This window comes from Thunnus albacares, chromosome 1 (assembly GCF_914725855.1).
Source record: "Thunnus albacares chromosome 1, fThuAlb1.1, whole genome shotgun sequence".
In the NCBI taxonomy this organism is placed as follows: Eukaryota; Metazoa; Chordata; class Actinopteri; order Scombriformes; family Scombridae; genus Thunnus; species Thunnus albacares.
Window position 1 is genome coordinate 10820462 of NC_058106.1, and position 13086 is coordinate 10833547.

The 13086-nt window shown below is 41.4% G+C and overlaps 1 protein-coding gene across 1 annotated transcript; it reads left to right on the forward strand.

Annotated features, from left to right (window-relative positions):
* Positions 1-109: 109 nt before the first annotated feature.
* On the forward strand, positions 110-12424 carry heatr3 (HEAT repeat containing 3). Its single transcript, XM_044376648.1, has 15 exons — positions 110-407; positions 787-959; positions 3906-3993; positions 4383-4483; positions 4913-5022; positions 5895-6035; positions 6333-6625; positions 8143-8233; positions 8478-8632; positions 8965-9047; positions 9178-9314; positions 9735-9823; positions 10332-10475; positions 10547-10723; positions 11065-12424. Exons 1-15 carry the CDS (start codon positions 261-263, stop codon positions 11176-11178), a joined length of 2043 nt encoding a protein of 680 aa, XP_044232583.1. The 5' UTR covers positions 110-260; the 3' UTR covers positions 11179-12424.
* Positions 12425-13086: the final 662 nt, after the last annotated feature.

The following is a 13086-nucleotide window of genomic DNA, read 5'->3' on the forward strand; positions in this document are numbered from 1 at the left end:
GTTTATTTGATATAGACGACTATGACTATGGATACGTCTTGCACATACAGTCTATGGTCTTGCATATGAGAGATTTTGCGACAGAATTTTCTGCTTTCCGTTAGCAACCAGCACTTTACGGCAGGGAGCAGTCTTCCACATGGCCTGCTGCTCCAACCAGGCTGAGGTGTGTTGGAGGTTTGTTCGTCACGCCGGTGTGTAATATTACAAGAGGAAAAACGACACGTTTATGCGCCGCTCGCACTTGAAATAAGACTGAAATGGGTAAAAGTAAAACCACGAAGTTCAAGCGTCCGCAGTTCAACACGGTTGGTTTGCCGGCGAATGCTGTGAAGGAAGTGGACGCTGAGGAAGAAGACCACGATGATGATGATGATGGGTGTCCAGCTGCAGAGTTGTTGGAGAAAGTATGAGCACAGTCCAGTCGTGTTTTCTCACCAGAATGACTTTATGTTTAAGATGTTTTGTAATTAAGTTGTAGTAAACACATCCCTGCCTATGTCTAAATGGTTGAATATAGATAGACAGCTTCTAATTTGATCTAGTGTTTGTATTTATGTCAAAATTCTTTACTTTGGCATTTGTTATGTTAAGAATTATTGCTCTCATCCACTTGACATTTGTCAGTCTGAAGTGACCTGTCTTAAAGCCAGATTTGACACTTTTATTTCTCGTGCCAAAGGAGTGCAGCTGGGGATTCATCTGTGTTTCTGATGTTGAACAGACTGCAGGAAGTCTGAGGTGGGCCAGGTTTTTATGGTTTATTCCATATTATTCCTTCCACAGTTGCAGAGTCCCAGTGCAGACGTACGAGAGTTTGCATGTGCCAGCATTTCTCGGGTGGTGCAACAGAGCCAGACTATCCCGGGCTTCCTGCAGAGGGATGCTGTGAGGCGCCTCGGGCCCATGCTTTTGGACAGTAGCCTGTCTGTCAGGGAGACCGCCACCGGAGCACTCAGGTGAGTCAGTAGTACTGTGGTGGGCTGTTAACTGCACCAACAGAACCCTGTTTCTGCAGAAGCATTTGTTGACTCAGATGATCTTATTTCATCTTGGCCTTCAGGTGCTTTTGGGAAAACAGCAGGAGAGGAATCACTCATCAGGTCACTATGTGAAGGAGAATTTATAACAAACAGGAGTGTCAGCAGGGGGAGAAAGAGTGAGTTTATAACAGTGACGGTGATGCTCAGTGGGCTGACATCTATGAATCCAGGAATCCTGGGTCAAGTCCTGTTTTCATGCATGTTTTGAGTCTTTCGGTTGCAACAGTCCTCAAAAATCTCTATCAAGGGTTCTTGAATAGACACCATTTTTAACTATTAACCAACACCAACGTCACCAGGCTTCCACAGCAAATTTTGACCCGTCAACAACAGGAGGAGGAAGCACTGCATGGTTCTGATGGCCCATATGACAGGTGCTCTTCATTGGGGCAGGTAAAAGTACAAAAAACAAAGTCCAGGAAGTCTTGCTAAATATTTGTCCTTAAGTAGTGCAGACAACCATGGAAAAAAGGCATCCTGTTGTCAGGTGAAATAATATAGTGAATTTATATATATACATATATATATATATAATTATAGGCAATCAAGCAGACCAAGGCGTATCGACTCTTAAGTCTTCATCAGGGTCTGATGAGACCCTGATTTTTGTATTTTGACTTGTCAAATTAGAAAATATCCAGGTGGAGCTAATAACACTAATGATGGCAATGCTCCATCCCAGGACGCAGAATAACTGGCAAGACTTATTGGGATGCAGCCTATTACTAGTGGTGTTAATTGCACCTTGGCTCTTCCTGCAGTGACTTGTCAAAACGTCTGCTGTAAGTAACTGTGGCAACCTCCTAATGTAAAGTGAGAAAAATGATTCAGTATAGTGCTTCTTTTCATTTTATCTTTTTTTTTTTTTTTTTTTTTAGGTTAATGAGAATATTTCTGAGGGTCATTAGTATATTTACAATATGAATAGAGTTTGTTTTCTTTGAAAAAGACTTATTGAGGGATCAAGGCAGAATCTACTGTCTGCCAAATTAGAAATCCCTGCTCAGTCCAGTCAGTGTCACCAGCTGATCCAGGATGTTACCCTGTGGTGAAGGTGGGAAGTCCTGCTTAAAGATACCCCGTGGAGATTTTGGCTATGTTCACATTACATGCTGAAGTGGCCTAAATCTGTTCTTTTTTGCCTCCAAGTGACTTAAATAGGATTTTTTCATGGAAGTGTGAACAAACCAATTTTTACAGATGAGATCTGGGCCGCATGCATATGTGGTCCTAGATCTGATTCATATCCAATCTCTGGCTATGCGACCGCTGTCTGAACGGTCAGATCGGAATTCACATACCGACAAATAATCCTGAACATGACATGTATGCTAGCACAGCTATGATATCCACGTTTATGATTTGACTGTCACACGAATGACATTATTGTTGCTGTTCTTGTGCACATGCAGCTCACATTTCAGTTAAATCAGCACATGTCACTTACAAACATGAATGTGGACCATCAACACAAATAAAAATTCGGAATTGAGCATTAAGGCCAGTAGTGTTAACGCAGCCTGTCACCAGCAGTAAATAAATTCGACAACGTTTTTACGAGTGAGTGCCTGTTTTTTTTTAAACATCTTGCATGCAGTTGCACCAGTTTCAGTTCTGCTGGTCAACAGTTGGCGGCGGTGATGTGCCAGAAAACATAACAATTTGCCAACAAAACCATTGAAGAGCAGCAGCAGGATGTAGGACAGATTATATAGTAATGCTTATAATAAACAGTAAAGAAAATTAGGTTCATATCATGTGTCTTTTACACTCTGCACACCCACGCAGGTGTTTTCAGTTAACCTAACTGATCTCACACACACCTCTCACATGCCTCTTCTGTCCTGAAAAGAGTCTAATCAGGCACATAAGAGAAAACACCTGTGAGCGTGTAGAGCCGGCTATAATAAACGCTCAACTTTTGGGCAGCTTGCAACTGCTGGCACAGACAGCACAATATTTTTTTTTTCTATTAGGATTTACTGATACCAAACCATGTAGAGACGTATGTGTTAACAGCCTCTGCAGTCTGTTATACTGTTAGCCTTCCCATGGTTTTTGTTTACTTGCTGCACAAGCTACGTGTTATGTCGGGATATGCTGTATGTGCTCTTGATGATTTTTTTTTTTTTTTTACAAAAGATCAAAAAGTTTAAGGGAAAATATGTGTTGCAACAGAAATAGCCTACAGCTAGAGAATATAAACAGAAGATTACAGTAGAGGAAAAATAAAGCTTTGCTTCCAATAAGATTCAGAGCACATTATTTAAATCAATTAACCTAAATCAATTAGGTTCTTTCATGTAGCATATTTCTGTTTTCTGTAGCATTTCGTGTATGGGGCACAGAGGTATTTGTCATATTATTTCTATAGGGGGCGCCATGCTCCAATAAAAGGTACGACTGTAAGAAGATACTGGGAAGTGTTCATGATTTGATGGCCTGTGTTATTAGTATCTCATGACATAATGTACACAATTATACACTTATTTGTGTTCTTTTTTTGTGGAAATCTGACATATTCTCATGTTACATGCCCCTCCCTTATTCTAATTAGTTTTACCCCTAAATAACTAAACTCCCCCCCAAAGAAACTTCACCAGCGATGATGACAATCTAAACTGTTTCAAACATCATCCTCTTTAATCAACACTTGTTTTTGTGCCAGAGTACAACCTGAACCCCTGCACTGATTATTGTCCTCCAGCACACCTCAAATCAGCTTACATGTCCTGAATACACACACACACACACACACACACACACACACACACACACATACACACATACAAACAAACAGCATTTCTGACAGCAAATCCCCTCCGTCTGAATGATGAGTGTGCGTCTCCCTCTCCATGACAGAAATCTGAGTGCATGCGGAGGTCAGGAGGTATGTGAGGACATGGTGAAGCACGACGTCATGACGCCTCTGACAGCACTGCTTCGGGAGGTGAGACTCCGCCACTGCTTTTAGCTCATCCCATCACTTCAGTTCCTCCTCATCAGCAGCTGCTCCAGCAGGCGAACCATATCCTTAGCAATTAGGTCTCACTCCACACCAAAGATATTCACGATATGTAAATGAGCTACCATTGACCCGTGGTTGAAGCTGACAGTTAAAATATGCGAATCACGTATTTTTATAGATTTTCCGAGTTTTTACGTAATAGTTCCTGGTGACTGAGCAGGTAAGTATTTGAATGTAGGTGGATGTACAGTATGTTGCCACGGGAAAAATCTTGCCAGTTTACATTTTAACATTTTTCGGATGGGTGTTGGCAAAAACAAAGTTCATACCTGTTTCGCTTTCATCTGAACACAGTCTGGTTTTCTTTCCAGAGCTGTGCTGGTTTTGATGGCGCTGCAGTACAGATGAATGACCAGAAAAATGCAGTGGAGGACGTAGCCAATGAGGCTGTGAACCTCCTGTGGAATCTCTGGTGAGCCGAGAAGTCATGCAAGCTGGTTGACAGCAGTGTGTTTCTCACTTTTTACTGTATTTATCAAAGGACAGTTTGCTGAACATGCATTCCCTACCACTTACTCCATAGATGCACACAGGTTCTCTCTTGTGAGCTAAACGCCCTGTATTACCAGTCTTCTACTGTTGTCTACTTGGTAGCTCATGAAGCTATTAGGTGTTAAAAAAGGTACATTTGCTACAGCTGTGGAAGAAGCAGAAAACAATCCTTATATATTTAAAGCTCCTTAAATTATCTCAGCTAGTCCAGAAAATCACCTGCCCTCTACTTGAATTTTTGTTTCTGCCGTTGTTGCTGACCTTAAATCATAGTTATTGACCCAAAGATGATGCAAAATGTCCCTCTATGAGTATTAATTTCTGGTATTCCACCCCCTCGTCCTGCCAGTGAGAGCAGCAACCAGGCGCTGACTGTGTTCAACAAATCGGGTCTTCTCGATGTGGTCATCCAGTGTCTGGACAGACACCCACACAACGTGGAACTGGCTATATCTGCTGGTAGGTCTAAATGATGTAGTGTTAACTTGTTATAATTGGTATTTTTAGTAAGGGTGTATTTATAAAGGTGTTGAGTACATCTCATCTGGACATATGTTCACTCATGGTCACCTTCAATTTTCTCCAAATATCAGGACACAGAGTTCTCTTTCTCCTGGTACTGGTCCTGTTGACATAAACGTGATTGTACCTCCAAACAGTACTGACAGTCAGATCCTCACCAATGCTAAACTATACATGTACATAGCTGTTAACTTCACTGCTGAGTCAGTGAAGCAGGCAGGTGAGACTCCAGAAAGTCACTGTGGGCTCTTTGGACAGAGCCAGGCTAGCTGTTTCCCTCTGTTTCGAGTCTTTATGCTAAGCTAGGTTAACAGGCTGCTTATTGTAGCTTTGTATTAATGGTACAGACATGAGAGTGGTATTAATCTTTGCATCTAATTCTCCAAAGCGAATAAACTAAACAAATCTCCCAAAATGTCTTACTGTTCCTTTTAGACCCAGTCCAGCAGATAACATAGACTCACCTGAACATCAGGTGGATTTATGAAAATTGATATCCTTAAACATTATGTGTGACGTGGGAAACATTTTTTGATGTGATGACAATGTGTAAATAGAGCAGACACTGCGAGCTCTGTAATTAGGGTGATCACAGAAATGACTTACAATGTGTGAACTGATCATTGACATTTACACGTGTCCTATAATAGCTATAACTGTACAGGCTCTGTCCTCCCAAATAGGACTTTCACCATTGTTATTGGCAATAAAGGCCTTTGGCAGACCTAACCTTTAACTAATTTGGTTTCTCAACTTTGAGAAGCCAGCTTTTAAGAGAGTCTTTTTTTTTCCATCCTGTGTTCTTCCAGCCCACTGTTTGCACACTGTGACTGAGGATAACCCAGAGCTGCTATGTAGCATGAACACTGCTGTGCTTGGAGCCCTGGAGACTGTGCTGTTGTCATCTCAGCCTGGCATGGCACACACTCTCCTCAGGACATTGGCTGCAGGTAGAATTTGTCACTTGTCATGCCCCCCTTTTTTTCCCCCTAAATTGTACAAAACTGAAACTTGGCACTATTACACATTTTGAAAGAGACATTAGATAGTTGAAGCTGTGTATAAATATAGGAAAGAAGAAAAAATATAATCTGAGAAAATACCCTTTTTAGTGCTCTTGATTGAGCTTTATAGAAGTTGCCAAAGCTGCAGCACCCAGATAAACACATCAATTGATGAATCCTTTAACTGTAATACTCATAATATTCCTCTTTTAAGCCCTAACTCAGCCTGCTGTATCACCTCAGGGACACTGTGGAACGTGAAGGGCAGCCTTCCCGCTGCCCGCCAGGCCCAGACCCTCAGCGCCGCGGTGGCCACCTTGTCACAGTGCCTGGATCTGGACGCAGGTACGCTGATCCCTGAACTCAGACAAGCAGAAGAGGCGCGCCACAGTAACGCACCGGCTGTGACAGACATGGACGACCAGGCCGCGGGAGAGCTTGCTGTGGAAGAGATGGACGACGACGAGGAAGCACCTAAACACAAGAGGAACGGAAAAGCTGCAAGAGTCGATAACGACTTCTCTGACCTCTTGCCTGTAAGTGGTGTCTCTTACTGCCACCCCTACCCCCGGTACTAATTTGTTAACGCTGTTAGAATGTATCTTTTACATGTCACTATGAGACACGCATTCATGTCAAAACAAGCTGAAGACACTTAGAGATGGAGGCTTTGGCTGTTATGTCAAACCTGTCTGGACATTAACGTCTTAACTTCCTATCAGTGTTTCACAGATAAATGCCGGGAGATCATAATGTCCAAGTTGGTATTTAAATCCAGTACTCTAGATGTCGCTTTTCCTCGTTATGCGTACAGTGAGCTTGAGCCCCTCTGGCCATAGAGGTTGACCTGTGAACACAGTGAATCACACTTGTCAGAGAGACTAAAAACCCCTTTCCATTCTCCGTAGCATCCGTCATCCGCTGCCGTCATCAGCAGATTGCAGGAGGATAAAACATAGACGTAAAGACCCAGATGTAAATCAAGACCCAATGAAGAGCTCTGGCCTGATTTCTGATGATCGATCTTAGAAATTGAAGTGTTTCTATGAACGATCTTTGTCACACACTTTTCCCAAATCAGCACTTAAAAGCGAGTGCTCATGCATGCTGTCAAGAGCTGCTTAACGTCAGCTGTCTGTACTGCTGAAGAAAATGCTGAACAAACTTTAAATTAACGCTGCGTATTCAACTTTCTGTAAGCAGTGCTATGTATGTATATATAAACAATAAGTAAATAACAAAGCAGAGGTGCAATCCTGATCTGTTCAAGCACTGATTTGGACACTTTGAAAATACAAATAAAAGGCAAAGTGCCCTAAGCTTAAATATAATCATGTAAAATGACACAAATGGACAGAAACGCTGCAACAGTAATGGTATGACATGCACAGAGGTTTGTATTTACGGCGATCCACTTTTGTATTTTGGCGGCGCATGTTAATGGCAGGTGAAAAGGTGACGTATGAGTCATCCAGCAGTGCAAGCCAGACTGACAGAGCAGACAAACCGCCGGGTTCGGAGGGAGCAGACCAGGGACACTCAACCAGGGTTCAACTAGGGACCGGCTTCTGGCTTCCACCACGCTGACAGTCCCCAGACCTGACCTCGGCGAGACAGAGCTGTCCCTCTCAGCTCAGTCACAGCCAGAGCCCCAAGATTGCGGCTGACATTCACGATGATGTTCCAAAATACCCTGTAATATTGTGGGTTACACAATGGGGTTATTTCGATCCAGGCTTCGGTTTTTCTAGCGCAGCAGTGTAAATCTACAGCTACGGAGAGCAACTCTCTGTCACAACACTGCTAAACAGACACAGTTGCAATCAGTAGACTGAATAGATAAGCAAAAATTTCCCTTCTAAAGTAACACCGTGAATGCAGGTTTTCACTCGCATCACCAGTTCAAAATGTGCAATTTGAAACGTCTGGGTACAACTGTTGAAAGAAATCTCTTCTTTGTGGCGGGTAGCTGAGCTCCAACTGGGTGATAACAGTGATAACAGTCATCGTTTTGGGAGGATGTTGACTCACATGGCTGGTTGTTTTTGTCCAGAGGGGCAAGGAGGAGCTGAGGGAGGCTATGGCCTTGCTGACAGCCCAGCAAACGTCCCTAGAGATCATCGTCAACATGTGCTGCTCTGACGGTGAGTGTAGTGGGCACGGACAGCAGTGCTGACCCCGGGCACTTTTCCTATCAACATTATTTCCTGTGACATGGCCACCCAGTATGTGTTTGTCTATCGTAAAGGCTATTATAGCATGAAATACATGAAAAGAGTTAATTTGAGAACCTAGGAATGCCTTTTGTCGCTCCGCATTAGCCATGTTCGACTTGAATCTGTGTCACGATTGCCCTGATCATATCGTATTGTACGTGTGCCTCTTCAGACCCATCTGACGACGAGTGGGAGGAGACATCAAGCAGCGATGAAAGTGAAATGGGTGCTGATGGCCTTTGTGATGGAGTGTCCAATCTCATGTCTCCACTGTGTTTGTCTGCTGAGGTTCACGGGGCCTTGATCAATCACAGCATCCCAGAAAAGGCAAATAACCTGTCTGCTTCTTCAGTCACACCTCACCTCGGTCAAAGAGTATCTGCAACTAATCCTCAGTGGAGCTATCATGTCAACAAAGTTCATCACAGCATCAGAAAGTTTAGACAATAATCTGAATGTAGTCAATAATAAATAGTTAATGTTTCTATAATTACCAACCTAAAATATGGTTTAATTATGAGGTGAAGCCCAGCCATCTTATACTCCAGGCAGAACGGATTTAATTATTTGGATCTATTTACATACATACACCTATGTGACCACACTGAATAGCATGAAGATGTTTGTAATGTCGTTTTTTTTCCCCCTCTTGGTTCAAGGTCCTCAAAAAGACTCAGTTCCCCAAACAGGAAGCCATGGATGTGTGCCATCAGAATCCCTCCTGGAAAAGCCTGATAAAAAAGTAACCCTCTCACTTAAAGTTTCTCTTAAAAATCCACTGATCAGAAGTTATTAAAGGCACTCTGGCACTTTCTGTTGTCACATCTTCACTGTTAAGTTTTTTTCTTCTTTTCTTATCTGCTTTCTTTCAGGATGCAGCGGGTACAGTCCCGGGCGCTGACGTGCCTCCATAGCATCCTCTCCGCCATGGACGCTGAGTCTCTGGGAGGAGCAGCAGCCCTGCAGGGAGCGGCACAGCACCTGTCCACACTGGTGTTTGGCACAGCAGGTCTCATATTTATGTCACAGCACTGTAACGTAGCGCACAAGTCACATTTGATATTTCTGTTATTTTTTATATTTATAATACACACAAAAATGTGAAGGAAAGGGAAAAAATACAAATTTAAGTAATTTCAAGTCTAGATTTTGAATCAAAATTGTGATGAAAAGTGAAAACCACAAGTAAATGTGACACAATCTGATCTGTTTGTAGAATGATCATTTAAAATGGTCAGATGGAAAAAAAACATTAAAATGTTTAACAAAGATATTTATGTCATAACAGATGACACACAGCACAAATAGCATGGCACACAAATGAAAAACACAGCAGGTATACAGTGTATAGAGTTGCAGTATTGAAGTATTTAATTCATATGCCAAGTAAATACAGTTGACCTTTTTTTTTTTTTTTTTTAATTTTCAGAGCTACCCAAAGATGAGGAGTTCCTAGAGGCTGTCATCAGTGCCATGCGATCTCTTCTACAGATGATTGCCTCTAAAAATATCCCCCAGGTACAGAATACATCACAGCTTCGGCCTCTCCTCTGGTGATTTTAAGCATTTCCTTTTATGGGTGGTTTTAAAATGTGCACTCCAGTGATTAAGTGTTGCACTTCCATATATCTGGGGATCTCACAAGAGACGGATTAAAAAAAAGAGGAATCAAAATCTATGCAGTTAGTAGCTAATACGGGTTAAGCTCCCAACATCCTGGATCCTACATTTCCCATAATGCAACTAAGTGACATCTTTAGTTATTCCTCTCCTGCCTGGTAAATGTCCACACTTTTCAAACCCACTCATCCAGTTTGAAATGCAGACTTTGTGTAAAATTGGTGGAGTGTCTCATAAACTTTGGTTCCATGTTCATCAACAGTGAATAAATACCATGCTAAATAAATACAGAGGCAACACAGAAGCTATTCCTCTCAGAGTTAAAAAGCCAGTTCACACCAAACACTGTTAACCATGTTTATTTTGGACAGCTCAATATCTGTGCGGTTGGTTTTGTTTTTGTTAGCACATGACCCCCCAGCAGCTGATGAGCCTGAGCGAAGCAGCCACCCGCTGTGAGGTTGTCAGTGTGAGGGTCAACGCCGTCGCCATTCTAGGCATCACCGGCAGCACATTAGCCAAAGAGAAGGGCACTGCTGAAACCCTTCAGGTACCATTTTTCTCTCCTTTTTCTTCTTCTGGAGTATCTGTTCTGCCTCTAAGAAACTTTGCCCCCCACAGTTGATCGGAAACGCCTTACTTCAAATTGCTACAAGAGATGTCGACCTGGTTGTAAACGGAGAAGCACTCGACGCCTTGTTTGATGTTTTCGCGGATGGAGACGAGGCAGAGACGGCAGCTAAAAACATCCAGTTACTACCTGCATTGAAGGCACTTCAACCTGTGTTTAAGGCCAAGGTACCAGATTCATTTCTTCTCTGAATCCTGTTCTTGTTTTTTTTTTTGTTTTATCCGCGTTTGGCTATAAGATATTTCAAATGCATTTGAAGCATTATTAAACCAACCCTCCCACCACAGGAATTTTTGTTTTTTCCTCCTTGTAAACGGTACTGCTCACTATGCCCTCGTCAGTTTTAGGGAACAATAATAGTTTAGCATGTCACAGGTGCAAAATCTTTGTTGTCCTTCTTGTTTTAAGAAATAAAAAAGATTCAAACATTCTCTCGTTATCTTTCAGTCCGTTGTGAGATTTATTTTTTTTTAACCTTTTTTAATACCATCATCTTTTCTTCCCCTAGATTCGTAAAGAAGGGAGAGGCAAGTACAGCCCTCAGCAGCTGTGTGTGCTGGACAACATCAAAATCAACCTGAGAAGATTCATCGGTTATCTGGAGAAGGTGGTGAAGAAATGAGAACCTGTATGTTTTGGAGAGACGCTTGCAGGACCCTAGAATGAGACAGAATATGGTTATGAAACCATTAAGTATTTATTATGTTGGTAATAGACCGTTTGTTATTGCTTGATTTCAATGTTTATTTTCTCTAAATAATGATTTACTTAGTGATGTGAACGTGTATTTGCTGTGAAGAGAGACAGGGTGGAATCTATTAATTTTTAGTTACTGCATGTTGCAGTAAAGTTTTTTTTTTTTTATTTTCTCCTTCTTCAGTTCATATTCATCATTCAAACCAAAATAGTTGTCAGACTTGAATTTGTATATTTCCACCACATATGTTCCAAGTAACATTTTAATAGATCTGGTGTGGAGACCTGACACCAGATTTTGACACAAATACCCCGATTCTTGTCCCATATTTCAGAGGGCCAAACATTACAATGAGTCGGAGGCAGAGCTGTTGAAAACTGCTCATTGCAGGCCTGTATAGGAAACATTCTAGTCTCTGCTACTTAATGAGAAAGAGAGGATTTTGTGGATATGAATATTGTGTAATTGAATTTTGTTAATCGATTGGCATGCCTAAAGAAGGAAGAAAAAAAAAAATCAGTAACTGACTAAGCTGAAAGGGTTTGGTAAGCTCACTGCCAAGTTTGTAATAAGACTAAAATGGATTTAAACAAGACATTCTCTACCTCTTCCTCTCTGTGCCTCCTCCACCTCCCGTCTGTGTTCACAGCAGTAATTGCACACTTTGCGAAGCACTACTGTGTGTATGGAGTTGTAGCTGCTCTTGCAGCGCTACATTTTCAAACTGTTCTGTCTGCAAGTTGCCACAGTGGTGAATAAATAAACTGAAAGCATTCTTGTCAAAAGTACAAATAGATTAATAGTGATCAGTCAGCATCCATAAATGCTGCTACAACAAACCAACCTGCTCTACAACAGAGCAGGTTTGAATAATGTACATGCAGGATAGGGTCATCTCTTTTGCACATGTTCCATTGTTTATCATAATTTAAGAAGCTTACAAAGTAACAATCATCAGCTTTCGATTATCCTCTAAATAAAGGTGACTTTCACCCACAAATGAGTCAGACATGCTTGCCAGATTTGGGTTTCCGGCAACTTTTCAGGGGAATATCAATAAAATTGCATATCACTAAAAAAAAAAGAAACAATTTCAGAGATACATTTGAGGGAGAATGTGTCTTTAGGCTATGAATAAATGCCTTTTTTGAAATAAATCCTGATTTCTTAAGTATGTTGTGAAAAGTGTTTTCTTTGCATAATATGAAGATTATCTGGAGTAGGTATGCATGTTGATTTTCATATGTCCTCCCAAATGCTGTCATGGAAAAAAAGTTGGTTCAACTATAATGATCAGTACTAAGGTTTGATATGAAACATTGCTGTTGCTTTATACTGTAAGGAATTTCTTAAAGGTAATTTCGTATTGAGATTAAACAATAGAAAAACACAAAACAGAGTAAGTAGCAACACAGAACGCATCATACCAGTGGGGGAAAAAGACAAGGTTATAAAGTATTAGGAATTAGTGCAGAAACGAGTTTTCAGCTGATCAAGCTATTTTCCAGTTATCCAAAATACTTATACTGGTCTCACCACCTCAGTGAGGATATGCTGTTTTTCCTGTTCTGGTCAGATAAAACAAGCAATTTGAAGTTGTCCCTGGGCTCTGAGAAACTTAAGCAAATTCAGACATTTTGTCATCAAAAGGATTAATTAACTTGGTGAAATGACAGATTAATCACTAATCAGAATCATTTTTACTGGCCCAGTATGTTTACGCATTCAAGGAATTTGACTTTAGGTTATTTGCTCCCAGTGTTCTTAGACAGAATAACAACACAACAATCTTCAGAAATATACACAAGGAATGACTGTACACAGGTTTAACCG

Excerpts from the sequence above, each read along its gene's own strand:
- heatr3 (XM_044376648.1), top strand. The coding sequence starts at position 261 with ATGGGTAAAAGTAAAACCACGAAGTTCAAGCGTCCGCAGTTCAACACG. Across the intron at positions 9,315-9,734 it reads ACTGGTGTTTGGCACAGCAG|AGCTACCCAAAGATGAGGAG; the intron begins GTCTCATATTTA and ends TTTAATTTTCAG. Across the intron at positions 10,476-10,546 it reads GCACTGCTGAAACCCTTCAG|TTGATCGGAAACGCCTTACT; the intron begins GTACCATTTTTC and ends TGCCCCCCACAG.